This window comes from Misgurnus anguillicaudatus, chromosome 18 (genome assembly GCF_027580225.2).
Source record: "Misgurnus anguillicaudatus chromosome 18, ASM2758022v2, whole genome shotgun sequence".
NCBI lineage: Eukaryota > Metazoa > Chordata > Actinopteri > Cypriniformes > Cobitidae > Misgurnus > Misgurnus anguillicaudatus.
This window is the reverse complement of record NC_073354.2, coordinates 17,541,178-17,560,970: the sequence shown is the minus strand read 5'-3', so window position 1 is coordinate 17,560,970 and position 19,793 is coordinate 17,541,178. Positions and strand designations below refer to the sequence as shown.

The 19,793-nt window shown below is 38.1% G+C and overlaps 1 protein-coding gene across 7 annotated transcripts in view; it reads right to left on the bottom strand.

The window, feature by feature from the left end:
- Positions 1-19,793, bottom strand: part of lnx1 (ligand of numb-protein X 1) — a 60,070-nt gene that overhangs the window by 29,345 nt on the left and 10,932 nt on the right. For 3 of the 7 annotated variants that reach the window (XM_055186860.2, XM_055186859.2, XM_055186861.2), the window contains one exon: positions 15,708-16,221. In XM_055186860.2, the coding sequence (XP_055042835.2) occupies positions 15,708-16,135 (428 nt within the window). In that variant the 5' untranslated portion in view covers positions 16,136-16,221. Of the gene's footprint in view, positions 1-7,010; positions 7,697-10,113; positions 10,188-12,135; positions 12,266-15,707; positions 16,222-19,793 lie in introns of those variants that run through there. The other 4 variants (XM_055186862.2, XM_055186863.2, XM_055186864.2 and 1 more) reach the window with 3 other exon arrangements.

The window sequence follows — 19,793 nt, the reverse complement described above, 5'->3', positions numbered from 1 at the left end:
TTATGTTGGAAATAGTCGCTTGCATATTATATAAATGACACGAACATGTAGTGAATCATAAGTTAAAACAGTGTTGTATAGTGTTGCATGACTCGTACTCGCTCCTCCTGCGAAAGTAACTCCTCCTTCTTCATTTTTTCGTACGTTATCGGAAAGATTCGGTAAAGCTAATCTTTCTTTTATAAATCTGATTAAACTAAAGACTCTTCAGAGATATAAAGGATGTCATACTACTCTATAGGTACTCCAGATTAACATCAGAAATGCAGAAACAGCGTGTGTTACGTGAGCTTTAACATATCTTATTCACAATATAGAGACTACATGTGTAGGGAACATCCCAGAATTCTTTGTTTCCCTCTATAAAGCTTTGTTTGTGTCTTAGATGAGTAGATGGGTTATGCGGTCACTGAATGAGCCGCAGGACATGTCACTCGAGCACGTTATCGGTCATCCGCTCACTATGCATGAAAATAAGGTCACCACGGCAACACGCGGCCTTGTTTTCTCACTACACACACGTCACCCTGATGATGACATGCTGCTGTCTGACCAGAGGCATCAACCAAACACGAACACACATAAATGCACGTATACAGATTCAATAACTCAATAACCCCCCCCCCCATTCATGCTTAACCATAATATGAACCAGAACCAGGTACATACATCAAAATCATTGTAAGCTACAGCCTTACACTTTGACCTTCACAGAAATTAACTATGACAAGACTGATATTAGATATGATGAAACAGTCTTAGGGAAGCCATCAATTGGTCTGGTTTTGGTTCACCTGCCATTCATTACATTTTTAGATGCTGTTTACATGAGATACTTTCTTGTGCTTAAAACAGCTAGACTGACTTTTTTACTTGACACGGCTGTAAAATGCAATGCTTGAGGGGAGGTTAATAAAAAGTGTGAGTCACAATGTGATAGCTGTAGATGTTGTCTGGATCTGCAGAGATGCTTTATATTGTTTTGAAATGGTAATGTTATACCCATAACACTGTCTATCAGCCAAAGCACAGGACGTAAATTAAAATCACCACTGCTTTAAACATTTAAAGGAGACATATCATGAAAATCTATCTTTTTCCATGTTTAAGTGCTATAATTGGGTCCCCAGTGCTTCTATCAACCTAGAAAATGTAACCTAAGTAACTTAGTTTTGGTAAACCATTCTCTGCAAGCAAATGAGTAATTCAAATTTGGCTCCCCTTGTGATGTCATAAGGGGATAATACCACCCCTTAATCTGCACAATCGTACCACGGCACTGCTATTTAGTGCAGGGATCAGCTCATTTGCATTTTTAAGGACACACCCAAAAATGGCACATTTTTGCTCACACTTATAAAGTGACAATTTTAACATGTTATAATCAATTATCTATATGGTATTTTGAGCTAAAGTTCACATACATACTCTGGGGACACCAAAGACTTGTGAAATGTAGCCTTTAAAACGAAAATGTCATTAATAGACTACATCACCCATGTTGACACATGAGTTAGATTGCATCTGCTTTAAAAAAAAAAAAAAATCATAAAATACAATACATCTGCTTCAGAAGATTTGTATTCTTACCCATCAACCCAACAAAAATTTCTAAGGTTACGTTTACAAGACAACGAAACGTTCAGGCGACAAGGTTGTTAAAACAATCCCTGTCACACAGAGACAAATAAAAAGGCTGAATTAAGCATGCCAGGCCAGTAGTTGGTGATGTAACATGTAATATCAAAGATATTTAATATTAACAAGATGCGTCACTGGTATTGATATGAATAGGGGAGATCACAATGGTCAGAATGGCCGCTCTAGTCCCGCCTTTGCGCAAAATCGACAGGTCTTGTTCTGACAAAACATGGAAGCATTGCAAATATGGCGGTAAAGTGACGCAACTTCTTTAAAAGAAAAGACTTCAAACGTAATATCCATGCACATAACGTCACCGTTTTCCCAAATTTTTGTCATTTCCACAGTGATGATAATAGTATTATTTTCAAAAACTTCCATTGACTTAAAAGTTTGCATATTCAGCCTCTTAAAATGCTGTTGTTATGTAAATGAACAGTCAAAACAGCTAAACTTTTCCCTTTTCATTGCATACATGGTGTTGTGTAAACAGTCCCTTAAATTCAAGACGAGCCCTGAAGAAGCGAATGTCCTAAATCTGAAGTACAGTTTAACACTTTTACACATTTTGTTGCCGTGGGTAACCTGACATCACATTAATTATATAACTGAGGTCCATCACACCCCTCAGAGTGATGGAAACGTGTGAAATGTACAGACACAGACAGAGTTCAAAACAGCTACATGCCAGTCGTATTTTTCTGAAATACCACCTGATAAAACATGTCTAGACATATTCAACAACACAGACAACATGAGAGATGTTAGCATGCCCGTACAACTTACAATGCACAGGATACACCTTCACTGAATTGCATAACCAGATTTGGAAGCAAAACATGTATGAGAGCGCTCAAGGCCAATTTTAAAAACAAATTTAACGTTAAATTAGTATGTTCTAGCTTATAAGAATAATCATAAATAATATTTTTAGCTTAATATGCTTCAGATGTCATCCATAAAATGCATGATGTTTGGGTTTTAGAGACAATACATATTAAAGCAGAATTGAACCCTAGACATTTTAGCCTGTTATCAGGGGTAATTTATTTCCATTTCGCATTTTACATGAGAAAAAAAAGAAATTTGCACGATTTTGAGATTGATAGTGTGTTGAAGCAAATATTCGCACCGGTCTTTGATGAACTTAATTAACCCGAATGCACTGCGCGAAACTGAGTCATTAGCTCCACCCACTAACCAATGATCGATGCAGCCTTCAGACTTGTCGCTTGTTTTGTGTAACTACGGTCGGGGGCGGAGTGGGACCAAAAAATCTACCGGGGAATTTCGTATACCACCGGCCCTCCGTGGTAAAAAAGGTCTTGCATTTGTAGTAAAACTACAGTAATACAAATCGTAATCAATTTGCAAAAAAAAAAACATTTTCATAATAATAATAAAATCATCAAATCACGGATAATTTTCCTAAATGAGTAACTATACAAAATGATACCTGTTTAAAAGACGGAGATGCGCACCTGTCAATCAGCTATTACATAACAGAGCGAGACCAGAGATGAACGTGCTCATAAATGGGAGTAATATGGAATACTTTCTTTACATCTTTGAAAAACTGTAAGAATTTTTCCTTTAAATATCATTTTTGTCATATAAAGTTTTGAGGGATAATAATGTTTTTTTTCCACTGCTATTGCTCATTTATTTTAACGTGTTTTGCGCATTTACCTCAGAGTTATTTTGCTGTTTTTCCGGTAAAAATAATACAATTTACATGCCAATCCTACTTCCTTGTCTTTTTATTAATTTCATTATGCTGTTATATGTAATATGAAAATCACATAGTAGGAAATATATAATGTGATACTGCAAAGTTACCCTTCTTATTTTTATTTATTATATAGCCATATGGAGACAAACCTTTGCAAATGTGCTGATTTGATCCATTCATGTACTGACCACCGAGCTAGAGATTTTAAACATCCTTAATCCACACTTACTATCAAATAGTCTATCTGCTTGATGGATCAATCCGACCGCATATGTACTCCAATAAATAGGCATTCGGCGGCGCGGCTTTTTACATCAAAGGCCGACAGGCTATGCCATTTGGGGAGCGCCGTTCAATGATCCCCCTATATTTTTTAAAATCCTAAACATGGTTGGACCTGTCGAACAGGTTAAGCACTTTTATGTTGCGCAAAGAGGCTGCACAGTTTGACCAGCGGGATGCGGCCGCACATCAAGCCGCCAGACGGGGTTGCTATAACTCGCAATGTATAACTATTATCAGACCGACCCTTGCAGCCCTTAAAACACTACCGACCCACCGGGAAATGTCCCGACTCTCCCGATGGCCACTCCGCCACTGACTACGGTAAACATACTACATAGAAACATTATTATTATCATGTTGTTGTTATTATGAACACGAGCAAAGCAAGCTAATGTTAGCTCATCCTGTGCAGCTGTCAATCAGAGAACGTTATCATCTACTGTCAATCATCTCGCCTCAAGACCCGCCTCCATTTAGAACGTTCAGAATATGAAGTCGTGCATTTTCTTACAGTGATTTGACGACGCGTCAAATCGCTGTTACTGTAGCAGTTAAAATTTAATTTTTCATCTTTTCATTAATGATTCATCAGGACTTCACTGGATAATGTGTTCAGAACGAATAATGTATGTTTACTATACTTTGCAATATATGAAATACCTTCTGCCTGATGAGTTTTAATAGTAATACAGCATTAACAACAACAAACAAAAAGCTCATCAAATATACAAAAAGACCACCCTCGACAGAACATGAAGGCTAAACCCTCTGCAGTGTTAGTAATAATGGTTATCAAGTATTGTGTCTCTAACAATACACACCTACACATAAAGCATCTGCATACACATCTGCAACAGTGCAAAGAGATGGATGTTTAATTCCAAGTCCAATTAATCATGTCATGAGAGAGAGAGAGAGAGAGAGAGAGAGAGAGAGAGAGAGAGAGAGAGAGAGAGAGAGAGAGAGAGAGAGAGAGAGAGAGAGAGGCTGAGTGTTCAGACGTACAAGGGCAGCATCAGCAGAGATCAAGCAGTCAGGATATCAGTGCTGGCAGGATGGAAGTAGAACTAATCAGAGCATTTAACACACAAACACACACGCACACGCACGCACACACAATGAGACAAAGGTGCTGTTTTCACCTGCTATATCAACATTCATTTTGGATGATCCGATCACAAACAGACAGCGCTAAATGCAGCTATGGACAGAGCCCAAAACGTTTTTATGAGCCGATAATGCAAAATCCATTTCAAGTAGATAGAAATGCACGTGAACAAAAAGCAATCGTAGTAATTTTGTAATGTAGCCAGCATAGTGGCGAAGAATGGCATATCCACCTGTCAATCAACCGTTTTCTGTTTCTGTGACATCAGCATGCAGTAATATCACTCACTTCGACTCGTTGCTTATAATATATTTTTGGATATAATTTGTTTTAGGGTCAGAACAGTAAGATGTGCATGACTATTACAGTACAGTACATATTCATAAGCAAATGTCCATCAGAGACATCTGTAGTGAGTAAATTCACTGAGCCGTTAACTTACAGACAGGGAAAAATACAAAAAAGAATAGATATTGATACATCAAATATGAAAACACAAACTCTGGGCAAAAAAAAGAAAGACAAGCAGATTTCTGTCATCCCACAAGATGAAGATAAACAACTGTGCTACCATTTCACATTACATCTTTCCTGTCCATTCTGTCAATTTTTTTTATTCTCCTGTACTACATTCATTGCAGATCTAGCACGTGGATATAAATCATAAAATGTAAACATGACTCACATGCTGACCCACATACACAAAGGGTGAAAAAGGAGAGCGAAAGAGCTATAGATCCCAGCCAAATAAACTCACGGACAGATGGTCCGGGAAATTACCTTATCTGTCTGTCTCTCCTCACCATTCACATCATCCCTCTATGAGAATACCTCTCCGTAATTTATTCTGTTTATACCAGTTTATGTGGGTTTGTGCCGTGTGTATAGTCTAGACTCGGAGATGAGGATTTGTAATGCAGTCTATTGTACGACGCCGAGGCTTTCACACACACTTACACGCCACCGTGTTTCTGCCAAAGTCCCGGCCCGGGATCAATATAACCAGCTTTCACCCAAACACACACACACACGCACTGTGAATGCAGAAGTCTCTTCTCAATAGTGCAGCAAAAGCACGAGAGGCTTTTAACGTCCACGACTGTGTTTACTGCAGTGTGCATTTCTCTTTAAATGAATATGTTGTGTATATGCTTTGAGTTCAGCTTGAATGTTTTTATGTGCTTGATGAATCCAAGAGTATACGGTGGGTTTTTGTGTGTAGGGGTTGGGTAACTGTGTCTAGTCTTTCTGAATGGTGATGAGTGTATGTGCGTGTAGATGCCGTAGTCTGTTTGCACACGCACCCACATATATGTACATAAAGATTAGATATCGATTTTGATATTAATAGATGTAGATGCAATAGTGTTTGCAATAACAAGTTAAATGATATGTAGTAGTTAAAGGGATAGTTCACCCCAAAATGAATATTATGTCATCATTTACTTACTCTCATGTTGTTACAAAACTGTATACATTTCGTTGTTCTGATGAACATTGAACACAAAAGAAGATATTTTGAGAAATGTTTGTAATTGTTCGTGGACCCCATTTACTTCCATAGTATTCGTTTTCCTACTATGGGAGTGAATGGGGTCCACGAATGGATTGCTTACAAACATTTCTCAAAATATCTTCATTTGTGTTCTTCAGATCAAAAAGATTTTTAATTTTTTGGCGAACTATCCCTTTAACATATATTTGACTTATGTAATGTAAATAACAGCCATAATAATATTATTAGATTTAAATATGATTGCTTATTGGCTATTTGATGTGAAAATATACCCGATTGAACACACACATTAGGTCATCTCTGCCATGCTGCAGTGTCCCTCACTGTTTGCTCGCATCAAAACAAAACCTTCCTGATCATCTAACCATTATCCTCTGCTACACAACCATTGACACCAAGCATCCTCCCTATCAAAATTTCCCAACAGACACATCCAGCAACTTCTATACAACAAAAACACAAACCTTTTGCATGCACGCCCAACACACACAGGTATGCATGCACAGATAGTTCAATGTAAAAGTAATAATTTTGTATTTATGCACATCACTGTTAATGATATGGATGAGCACAAACAAATACACACACACAACCAGCTGCACACATTGCAGTGCGGGACGGGATGGGGATACAGTGTGACTTCACTGTGTATGGATCTCTAACTCACACAGGACACATACACGCCACATACACACACATTGCGGTGAGCCGATGTGTGTGTTACTCACAGTTCAGAGTAGAGGATGTGCAGGTTGCCCACATTATCAGTGTAGTTTGCTGGACTAAGCCAGGGCAGGACCAACAGCAGCAAAGCCTTCATGACCCCGTCTCTCCAGGGCTTCCAAGCTTCGCTCTCTCTCTCTCTCTCTTGTTTGCTTTGTCTCTCTTTCCCTGATCTGGATGCAGTCTTTCCTATACTATGTAATAAAGTACCAACCCCCCTCCCTCCTTCCACTCAAATAAAAAAGCTATTCTTCCTTTTAGCTTGGTTACTCAGCGTCTCCACTTTTTTGGCTTCCCTTGCCTCCCTCAGGCATCCAACCCGGTCATCTCAGCAGCAAAGAGATCAGCAGCAATGCACAGAGAGGCAAAACTAGGAGCGTTGCCAACGGAGACGAACAGAGCGCAGGATGAAGAAAGACACAAGAAGAAGAGCAGAGTCTGGAGCCAGCGCAGGTGCACGGCCGAGAAGAAAGAGAGATGTGAGGTAGAAGGAGAAGAAGAAGGACCAGACAGTAGCATTCGCTGGCACGCCGGTCGGATGCGATGGTTGCAGTCTAATCTGTCCTGGGCATCGTCCAAGAATAAGAGGATTTACGCTCGCGAGCCCACACGCTGCTGAGAGAGAGAGAGAAAGAGAGAGAGATGGAGAGAGACTGTATATGAGAGTGGCAACACAGCTTCTGACTTATACTGCAGCATGCTCTACAGAAAGAGAGAGAGAGAGATGGAGGAAACCATTTGAGATGGAAGAGAGGGGGGACATACAGGGTTGGTTGGTGCATCTATCATTACCTAATGCATCAAAGGTAAAGCATGTGGCTTAGACCACCCCCTTACGTGGATTAACAGTTCATTCAGCCATGAAGAGGGGCGGTGTGGAGGGGGTGGGGGGGTAGACATGTGGAGACTTCTGTACTGTATACAGGTAGGCAGACAGACATATGGATGGACAAGATGGGTCACTATTAGTCAAAAAGAGTTAAGATGAGGTCAGGGGTCCCCACATTTTATAAAGCAGTTTCGATACTGATATGGTTTGTGGATATCAATGTGCATGTATCAATACTTTATGCGCTTGAGAGAGCCCAAGGACAGCCTAAGGCACTATTCACTCCTCCCTGCTAATTAAAACCAAGATTCCAGGAAAGTCTATACAACACCAAATTCATGCAACACAAGGACAAACTTATGCACGCTAACGGACAAAGTGCATCTAGGCATGCTTCAATGCAAACACTAAATTAAGCTGACACAGACAGCATGCACCATACAAACTACTACATGCTGTACAAAATAACTCCTAAGTTTATAAAAATATTAAGCAAAACAGCATTAATTTTTGTAAGTCAACATTTGCAAAAGAAACCTAATGGTTTTAATTTGTATTTTACAAGGTGGCGAATTTGTATGAATTCACCCGATGTTGTTTGTATGTTTAGGGGTTGGGTTCATACAAATTACATATTCATACAAATGAACCACTTACGCATTGATCACATTGATCACAAATGTGACACTATGTATGAAAACCCATGTTTTTGTCATGTTTTGTGATTTACTGTTTTCTAAATGAAATCATTTTACATAATGTAAAGAAAATTCTGTGAAAATATAACCTTGATATCTTTAATACTGACTTAGTAAGGTCATGTCAAAGATTGATATTAAAGTGAAATCAATAATGGAAATCAATTTATTTCATGCTAGTTAGATTATGAGACTTTGGCCTGAATTTTATAGAAAAGGGTCACAAATGCTGTGACACAAATATAATGCGTAGAAGATAATACTAAAAGCAAGTTTACAGCTTTTAGGTACATGCAGTACATTTAAAGTAGACACCTGGCCATATATATAGGGGTGCGCGGGGCAAAAACCAATGTCGGGTTAGTTGTAACACGGACTGTTTACATTATTGCACAAGGTTGAGAGTTTTGTTTTTCCAGTATTTTTTCACGCTGCCAAAAGACGATCTCCCGCAAATTATTGGAAATGTATAATGTTTTTCCAGAGAGTTATTGATGAACGAGTGTTTTGGTGGCATGTAAGTAAATTTTTTCATCATATTTTTTTTTCCAAGTTGGGTGTGTAAGATACCAAATCCAATGCTTTGTCATATAAATAAGTGTCTTGTTGACTCAAACATATAGTTTTGAAATATGTCTGCAGCTCTTAGCAACGTTTTTGGTGGGCTTGAAAATATTTTGACCCAGTGGGGTTAATTGTAACGCTGTGTTACAACTAACCCCTCAGCACTTACTTTATAACGTTAATGTAATTCTTGCCATTGTTTTAAATAGGCTACACACAAATTGCTGGCTGCCAACCAAAATAAATGCGCCTGTCTTATCAAAATTGTGTGTCAAATTTATTGTTGTTCATATCTTTAATATTGATTGATTGAGGTCACGTCAAAGATTGAAATCATAATGAAATGAATGGCTAAAATCCGACTTTGACGCTCATCATCTCAGAATTTGAGATGATTATTACAGACTGGGTCACATATAAAAAAAAGTGTTTTGTCATAATTGTGCTGCTTTTTCTCACATATCTAGACATTTGTATCCATTTATAATTTAACTATTGTAAGAAAAGGCTGGATGAATGAATACAGTGTGGATACCCTTCTATTATAGACAGATATATAAACAATATCCACTTCAAGTACAGGTATATAGACAACATAGTATTGAAATATTTGCCTGCAAACTTATTTTAGCAAGTGTTACAACTAACCCTCTGTCTGTTACAATTAACCCCACATATGGGGTAAGTTACGTTTGCACTTCTGTCATGTTTGCTGTAATTGTCCAAGAATGGTAAATACTATAAACAAACTTTAAATGTTCATTTGTAGCAGATATGTGTATGTTTCTTGTGAAAAAATATAATTAATCAAACTCAAATATTTTTTTGAATGACCAAAAAGCATTAGGTTGTGCCCCGCTCTCCCCCATGTGCGCACCATTGTATCTGAACCCATGGCATTGCCATTGCTAATGAGGCGCTGCGCTAGTTGAGCCACAGGAACACTTAAACCTTTCCATAGAGTCAAAAGTCAAATAACACAAGTTGACAGACAAAAGCAAGGAAGGCTATTCTTACACAGAGTGAGTCTTTGGCTGGTCCTCAAAAGCGTCTGTCCCTTTCAAGTCCCGTCCCATTCTGAACGATGTCCCAATTTACAGTCCTCAACCAACTAAGAACTCCAGCTTCCAAATCACATTGGAGAAACAAAGAAGAGGAACCGAAAGACAAAGAAAGATGATCAGAGAACCTAAGAGCCCAGTATAAGAGGGGATGTGGGAGGGGAAGAAGAATGGAAAGAAACAAACGTAGCTTTTTTTGGTTGAGTGGAGTAAAGGGCAAGTTGATTATGTTTCCATAAGTGGAGTTTTAAATGAGAGGGAAACTTTCCATTACCGCGAGTAACAAAGTGCAATCAATTTCAATGGAGGCCCTCAGGCCTGTGGAGCGCTAATGATTCAGACGCAGTCCATGGGAACGAAATAGACTCCACCATCTTGAAAATGGAGAGAGCGAGCGATCCAATGAAAAGCGTTAGTTAGCATATACTTCCCAAAGGCACTGAGGTGGAATATATCTCGTTCTGTTAAATAGAGGTCACTTTGAGGTGCCACCTCTGAGGAACAGAAAACCGAAGAACACAGTGAAACAAACAAACGGGCAAACAAGTGCACGCAGACCGAGATGTGCTTGACACATGTCTTCTGTTTGAAACAATCACTGACAAGAGCCTTCGGTGAATGGTAATGAATAAGGAGCGCATTTTGAATGTCAATGAGAAACTGAAGACTAAATTTCATGCATCAGTACAGTTGTATTAAGCAATTACAGTGACAGCGAACAAAACAAAAATTGCCTATGCAATTCAATATCCTAAACTGTGCATTACAACAGACTTGTGTGTCTCTCAGACATATACAGTACGGTATTGATAGATCTATACATTAATTACTGGAGGAGTCATAAAATATCTAAAAGGTCACGTTCTTCCTGATCCCATTTTTTAAACCCTAGTTAGTGTGTAATGTTGTTGTAATAGCATAAATAATACCTGTAAAATCATAAAGCTCAAAGTTCACTGCCAGGCGATATATTTTCTTTAACAGATTTCGCCTTTCAAAGCCTACAGCGAATGGCCGGTTTGGACTACAGCCCTCTACTTCCTGCTTTAATGACGTCAATAAAACAGTTTTCTGACTAAACTCCGCCCACAGAAATACGTCAGTCGCCAGCTAAGCTAACGGCAAGCTAAGCTGCTTTCGAATCACAACACATTAAAGAAACTACACAATCAGGACTCGATACGTATTTCGGATGGAGGGACTTCATAGAACAAGGAAGACATCAGCGCGTTTTTAGGACAGTGTAAACAGCGGTATGGAGATAAGTAAATTGTGTGATAAATACAGTGTTTTTTTTACATGAAACATGAACACATGTTATATTGCGCACTGTAAACACAATCAAAGCTTCAAAAACACAGGAAAAACGGGACCTTTAACTACCATGTCTTCATATAACAAACATAAGGGTGTGGTAATGCACAGTTTAATGTATTGAATGGTTAGTTGACTGTCCTGCAAAACTGAATTAAAATAATTTTCAATAGAAAACTTTCTGAAAGGTGCTGTCAAATGTAAAACTGTATTTATCTAGGCATAATAATAAGAGCTCTGTACAAGGTAATGAATGACATATCGCAAGCTTCAAACTTGATTTTTTTCTCATTTTTATGTAAACCTCATGCATGCAAAAAACAGACCAATCTCAACATAACGCACGCACACACACACACACACACACACACGCACGCACACACACACACACACACACACACACACACACACACACACACACACACACACACACACACACACACACACACACACACACACACACACACACACACACACACACACACATACATAATACATTTAATATATAATAAATTATACATTAAATAAAGTTGTTAAAAAGTTTTGACTGCTGAGTAAGCGCTACATGCTAGTTAATGCTATATGCTAACATTTAGGCTGAAGTTCTACTATTGACGTTCCAGTTGTGTTTTGCAGGCCATATACTGAAAAAAAATAAACTTACCACTCAGAAACGTCCATTTCCAATCTCCAAATAATTGGTTGTTCCTCAAAATCTGTATCTTTGTCTGATACAGGCTCAAACATATAAGGTCTGTTTACTAATGTGAGCTATTGACATGAGCCTTGCTTGCTTCACTGCTAAACAGCCAATTAGAGCAGGGGTCAACATTATTATTCATACCCCTTCCAAATAGGGCAAAATTAGACCATTTCATTTTAAGCCCTACTGAAAGCTGGTAATAAGCCTTTACTTTTGATAATTTAATGTGATTAATGAGCAATAATGATGATGATTGCCTTTTCCTGTTATTTTAGATGTGGACACTCAAAGGGGTAACGGGTACATTTTTAAAATGCAAATGACCGACAAATGATGCTGAAAATGGGTACACCTTGGATAAATCACATTGTCCATATCACACTTTTATGCCCTGTACCACTTACCTGAATTACATTAAAGAGCCCCTTTCATGGATTTCAACTTTTTAAATCTAGTTACAGTATAATGTAGCAGTTTTGAGCATAAAATAGATGTGCAGAGTTACAAAGCTCACAGTCCAATTTAAAGGAAGATATTCCCTTTAACTGAAGGCATTTTTAATGTACTACAGTAAACGCCTGAGATGTAATTCTACAGTTATTTCCGTGACCTGATGACGTAGACGTGTGCATTTGAATAATGCCCGCCCACTAGCTGCTTATACCCGCCCACTTGCTGTTGTCAGAGAGAACTGATTTGTTAAATAGCCCAAGCCTGTTTGCTAAAGGTATTGCGGAGTTATTGATTTAATGTAAGAAGCTGTTTTTTATGTGAGTGTAAAATAATATTGTACAGTATGAAGAGTAAGTGAAATAGTGGTTACAGTTTATACAATAAACAGTTGCAATGCAATTCCTTCGCACTGAAACCAGAAACTATATTTCTCCTCTAGTCATTTTTGTGATCACTGCTTCCTTAAACATGTAGAGGTCAAGGCTGGATTTGTGCAATTTTTGCTCCTAAAGGATTAATCTGTTCCTAATTTGTTACCTAGTGCTTTAGGATCACAACCATACATTATTATGTGTATATTTATTAGTTGTGTACGATCGCGATGCTGTGGAAAACATAACAAATTGTTAAAAAATTAAATAAACTGACAGACATCATATATGGGAGTTTTTCACGCGTATTTGCGCCATGTTGTGTGGAGAATTCAGTAAATCATACAAAACCATACAATGTTACAATGTAATCGTTTCAAATCGTGCAGTGTAGTGTTACATTGTAAACTTCAGAGGACTGTAAAATAGATCATCTCTTGTGCGTGCACGTTAAATGAAGCCTTTTAACGCAGCCTGCTGTATGTCTAAACTCAACCGCTGTTTAAACCTGTATAGCTCTAAATCGACAAGCAAATGCATAAACGACGACAATACTTTTGTTGGTGTATAAAACGAATGAAGCAGTTCTCGCTTATAGCTCATTTGACAAGAGCCGCGTGCCGCGGTAAAAGTTTGAGTAGTAAGTGGAGAGAGACGGAGCTTCTATAAACCCCATAACCCCTCTTACATTTATACTCTGTGCTGTGTTTCTCAATAACGTGGTTTTTAATTAAACATAGCGTGCTATGAAGACTTTAAAACGTTTATTACTTACGATGTTAGCGGCTGCTGTCCATGGGAATGGTGATGAATTGGTAGACAGCGATCTTTCTACATCCATAGTTCAAACAGGCATGTTTATACATTCATTCATACTTATTTATAGCTAGATTGTCTATTCAAAGAGAGTAAAAAATATTTTGTATCCACTGCGCCTTTTTGGCAAGAAAGTATTTGGCTACTTTCATAAAAAAACTAGACTTTGTACAACAGGATGCGCGAAACTATCTGCACTAGAGCTGTAATGTCCGGAGCCCGACAGAATGCAGCCCGAACCCGAACGTACATTTAGATTGACAGCTTTTTAAAAGCCCGAACCCGTTTACAGACCGACATTATTTAAATGTGCGCACACACACAGCTTTTGTCAAGAATGAGAAATTTACACAGGTTTTAACATTATTTATTCATGACTAATAATCTACACGCCACTTGGAAGTTGAAACAAGAAATAAAATAAGTCATCTGTGACATTGTAACATCTCATTCTAAATAGGCTTATGCAATACACTATAAATATCCCAATAAAATTATTATTTCTTAACGAATTAAATTAAGATAATACATTCTGAATTAAGATGGGTATTTGGCAATAACGAAATTAAGAGAAGGGCTCCGCGGGATTTGCGTACGCACTTCTCTCCATTACTGCCAACATTAGTCTATATCCTCTGTATAAATTATGTATTTAAGACTCGATTCATATTTAGTTATACATTGAAAAACCTACTCACCAAGATTAGGCTACATGTTTTTGATGAGGAAAATCATTAAATCCACTGTAAATGAATTCAGCGCGGTCCTGCGCTACTGATAGTGCATCCAGCAGCATTGAACTTGACTGCTCATTTACCTCACAAAGCCGGAGCGCAAGTTCGAGCCCGGTCCGAGCCCGTGTAAAATGTTATAAATCGGGTTCGGGCAAAGATCTTCAGTGTGTTTACACGAGAGAGTTTGGTCTGCGCTGCAGAGAACGCGTGTATGGTATTTTATTTTAGCTGTTTAGATGTTTGGTGTCTGGACATCGACTGTGTTTATTATTAATTTATAAAGCAATTATGCACCAAGGTTTGCCGTCATGCTTTTACACAGTGAACGAGAGTAACAGGTTATTATGTGACAGACAACTAGTCCAGTTCTCTTCAGTAGGCTACACAGCAGAGCTTCACCGAAAATGACAACATGTGGCCACGATCAGACTGCTGCACCTGTGCTCTCACTCTTCCTAAAAAGCCCCGCTGTGACATAAAGCGGTTTTACATTACAGACACTAAATATCTATGCAGACACTTAAATAAAGAATTGTAATACAATAGATTACCTTTATTTCTGAATATGGAAAAATTACAGACGTCTGAATTTTTGTGACCCTGTTGTTGCAGCCACAACACATCCGAAGTGTAAGGCGGTTACAAATGTAGCATTGTGAAGCATCCTGCTCGATTTGTCCTTGGGGGAAGGAGTATCTGTTAGATTTGTTTCTTTCTGCAAACTCTCTAAATCTGATTCAGGCTCAAACTGCAAGGCAATACCGATGCAATAGCCTACTAGAGGCAGTTTTGACCATTTTGTTTGATTATCTGTACACGCATGAGAAGCAGAAACCCGATTATGGTAATGGGCATTTCGAACGCTACAAGGACTGACCAATCACAATCGTTTAGAATCCCTGACCAATCAGAGTATACTTGCCGTTTGTGGGGGTGGGGCTTTGAAGAGACGCTCTGCAATCAAGCGTTTTAGAGAGAGATGTTGCAAATATCTATATTATGAGAAAAATAATGCGTTTTTTTAACTTTAATTCAAACAACAGATTTGTGGTAGACCACAACAATAAATATATAAACTTTTTTGTGGTCATTTAAGTGGCTCTTTAACATAAGATCAAATCTAGTTACGGTCACTATTGCATATAAGAGAGTTCCTCACCTGCTCTTGAAGTGTCCCTCCAACTCTCCACGTGCCAAATCTTCGGTACAGTGCTCGGTAAAGGGGCAGGACACCGTCAGTTTATCCAGAAGTTTGTTGACCAGCAGGCTGGACTTGCGACAAGTCTGCAGCATCAGGGGGGTGCGGTCCACCGGACAGAAGTCACTTTCCAAAAGAAAGCTTGTCAGACACTCCTGGCAGTAAGTGTGACCACAGGGTGTGTCCAGGGGCCGTATTAATGGCTGGAGGCAAATGTGGCACATGAGGTCATCATCCACCTCTTCCTTATAGTTATATTCATGGTTCTCCTCCTGTAGATGCCGTTGTCCACAGACGCGGCATAGATCAGGTGGAGGGGAGGTGGGAATGCCCCCAGTGGCACCGCAATCGGCCATCGCCACGGCGCCTGCCTCTTCTTGATCACTCATTGCTTGCGGGTTTAGACTATAGGGTTAAAATGGTTACTAAGATTGTGATTCTTCACAGTTGGAGGGATTTGTTTTAACCCATCCACCTGTAAGGGAAAAGCACAACAAAATACAAAGGAAAGTCATTTGTGGGAAATAGGTGTGTCTTGTTTGCTGGAAAGGCAGGTGCACACACCCAAAGACACATGCACACAGTTTAGCAAAAAAAGACAATCGTTTGTAAAGTTTTTTTCTGAGTTGTCAAAAGGACGAATAGCAATCTCATTGAAAACGTATTTATATTTAACTGGTAACAAAATATTCTGAATATCCTAAAGTTCCGAATAAACCCAGCTAAGGAGAGAGAACGGTCATTTTATATTTGGTGGTATAAATAAAAAAGATTGGGATTTTATACTACATGATGTTTTTTTTTTTTGCGTAAATTGTAAATAAAAATTTTAAATTCATTGTTTACTGTTTTACACAAAATCATCCTACATAATGTAAATAACATTCCATGAAAATATAACCCTGATATCTTTAATATTGACTGAGTAAGGCCATGTTAATGATTGATATCCAATTCCTAATCTCAAAATTCGATTATGAACCTTAAGCCTGGATTTCACAGACAGGGTCACATATATCAAAAAATATAATAAAAATATAATAAAAAAACTTTGTGTATGTATGTGAAGTTCGGTTCACAACACATGCACTGCTTAAAGACAGGCTTAACCTTTATCCTGTAAGTGAAGTTTAGTGATCAAAGTGTAGTTACATAAGATCAGAGTGCATTACCACGCCTGTTTTATCACACACAAACATATGTGTTTATGAGTCAGTGCAATCCCAATTGTAGTGTAAAGCTATTACAGCTATAAAATTCTGGCTGTGCACTGTCTAGCAAAGGACAATCTATCAATTGTACACATACAATCTCTCTTCAACTGTGTGTTTTAAATATGACTTATCAGTTTTAATGCCCCAGCTGTTGATTTAAGGAGGAAACCCTTGAACTAAAGTGCAGGTGAATATATCAGAAGACCTTTACTGTCTCCCACCCAGTAATCTGATCTGAACCCCCCCACACACACAACCACCTATGAAGGAGTGTGCCCAAGGACACAGTTACACCTGGCAACTCTTCGTTCTCAGTAAATCATCATCTCTTTAATGATACTTCAGAGTGACGATATGGCTACAGTATGCTACCGTGTCATATTACACACACACACACACACACAAATACACACTCTTGCCCTGCAGCTCTCATTCAAGTGGAATTTTCCATTTTCTTTTGTCTCCCTATACGTTCAAAGACAATAATGAAAAATACATGTGAGAAAACAAACAGAATGACATTAGCTAATGTAACAATTTTATTCTTTCTCTCTCTCTCTCTCATTCTCTTTATATTTTCTGTCTAGGAAAATTATATTGTTTCCATTGTGACCTTTGGCCCAAAATAAAATCACTGTACATAAGCAGTGTTTCAAGTGTATATCAACACATAGCACATTAAAAGAAAATATATACACACATACTACGTGTACTGTGTACCTTTTAACCTTTAACCTTAGAGACTGTTTACACATGCTATTAAGATGCGTTTTGGTAGATTGGATGACAAGTGGACAATGCTAAGTAAATGTGGTATGAAACATTCTGAACCTTCTGACCACATTTAGCATTCGACTGAAATAATTTTGTGGTGTATACACGCATGTTGTTAAATGAGCCACAAAAGACCACCTACTCTCCCTTTACTGATCTAATGTGGTGTACCCAGCACAGTGTTTTTACATCTGTCCTGACTTCTAGCACAAACCCACAGTGTTCAGCGTGATCTTTAGGCTCTCTGCCTTTTTTATACATGTACAAAACGTTGTGCAGCATGTTTACTAACAACACAAGCCGCGGACTATGACACATTATTGGTGTCAATTTAAACCCGTCATTTCTCTTGCTTGTGTTTTAAGGACTCACCCACAGACCATCCCCTTGGAGTAATTAGGAAAGAAAAAGTCGAAAGTGGAGAAAAGAGATGGATTAAAACACCACATCTAAAAGTCAGGGCTCCAATTTTGCCACCAAAATTTGAGAGTGTGCCACTGAATTTTACATCCATACTTTTTTGTGATGTGACAGTGCATTTGAAACAGCACACTACTTTCTGCATCTTTCATTAAAGTATTTATTAGTAATACAGTGGAAATTAGTAGAAATGTGAATATTTGGTTAGCATGTTGATTTACAGTGTGTGCCCCTAAATTTTCTGGTTGCGCCCCTAAAATTTTCAGTTGGGGGCCACTGTGCTCCTAGTGAAAAAGGTTAGTCTGGAGCCCTGAAAGTGAATATGTATCTCTTGTCCACTTGCGATCCAATCAACCAAAACGCATCTTAATACCAGATATAAACAGCCTCTTAGATCCAGTCCATTTAATGACATTCTTCAATAACACACAACTGGAAAACATTACTTTGTATTAACTGATTAATAATTGTGTAACACTTTGCCTAATGTGCACTTTCCCCTGAAAGCTTCAGTTAAAAATTGTCTTGCATGTGTGCGTGTGTGTGCATGTGTGTGTCAGCACTTTTTGATCTCCCAGCATTTTCCCATGAAAGTGCAAAGCAAATTACTGCAACATATTCATTTTTTTTATTTCACGCAAAATACTTAGAATTATTTGAATGAGAAGGCTTTTTAGTATCACCCTTTTGCCTTAATGACAGCATGTACTGGCATAGACTTCACAAATTTGTGTAAAAACTGATGATCCATGTTTTCCCAGTATGGATGTTCCAAACACCTCAAATCAAGCAAGAAAACTTGACCTTTTGTCCAAAGGAGTTAACATTTGCTCAATGTTACTGATTAGTCTTATTATATCTGCCAAAAAATGCTAAATATTATAAACTTCAACTTAAACAAACACTCCACTTTTTTGAAAATGTACTAATTTTCCAGCTCCCCTAGAGTTAAACATGACATTTTTTTAATTTTTGGAATCCATTCAGCTGATCTCCGGGTCTGGCGGTACAACTTTTAGCATAGTTTAGCATAATCTGTTAAATCTGATTAGACCATTAGCATCGCGCTCAAAAAATAACCAAAGAGTTTCGATATTTTTCCTATTTAAAACTTGACTCTTCTGTAGTTACATTGTGTACTAAGACTGAAAGAAAATTAAAAGTTGCGATTTCTAGGCAGATATAGCTAGGAACTATACTCTCATCCTGGTGTAATAATCAAGGATTTTGCTGTCGTAACATGGCTGCAGAAGGCGTGACTGAATGGATTCCAAAATGTAAAAATCAATTATTTAACTATAGGGGAGCCTTTTTTCAAAAAATGTGGAGTGTCCCTTTAACATTTCTTGCTTTATTCATTGAAAATCAAATGTGGTCTTAAACAGTGTTTTTATCTGTTGTCTTTTTCGTTTTCCTTTCTCTCTCAACCTCCAAGCATATTTTTAGGCTTCAGCCACATTTTCACATCCAAAAATAAACTGACATCCATTTTTCTTTCTGTAAGCTTTTGTTTGGTCATATTTCATTTTGCCAAAGGGCATTTAGTCCTTTACGGCATCATTGAGGGAACTAATCGCTCACTCCAAGCAACTGGTAAGTGGGACACTTACATTTTGTTTTGAATATTTCTTCTGGTTGA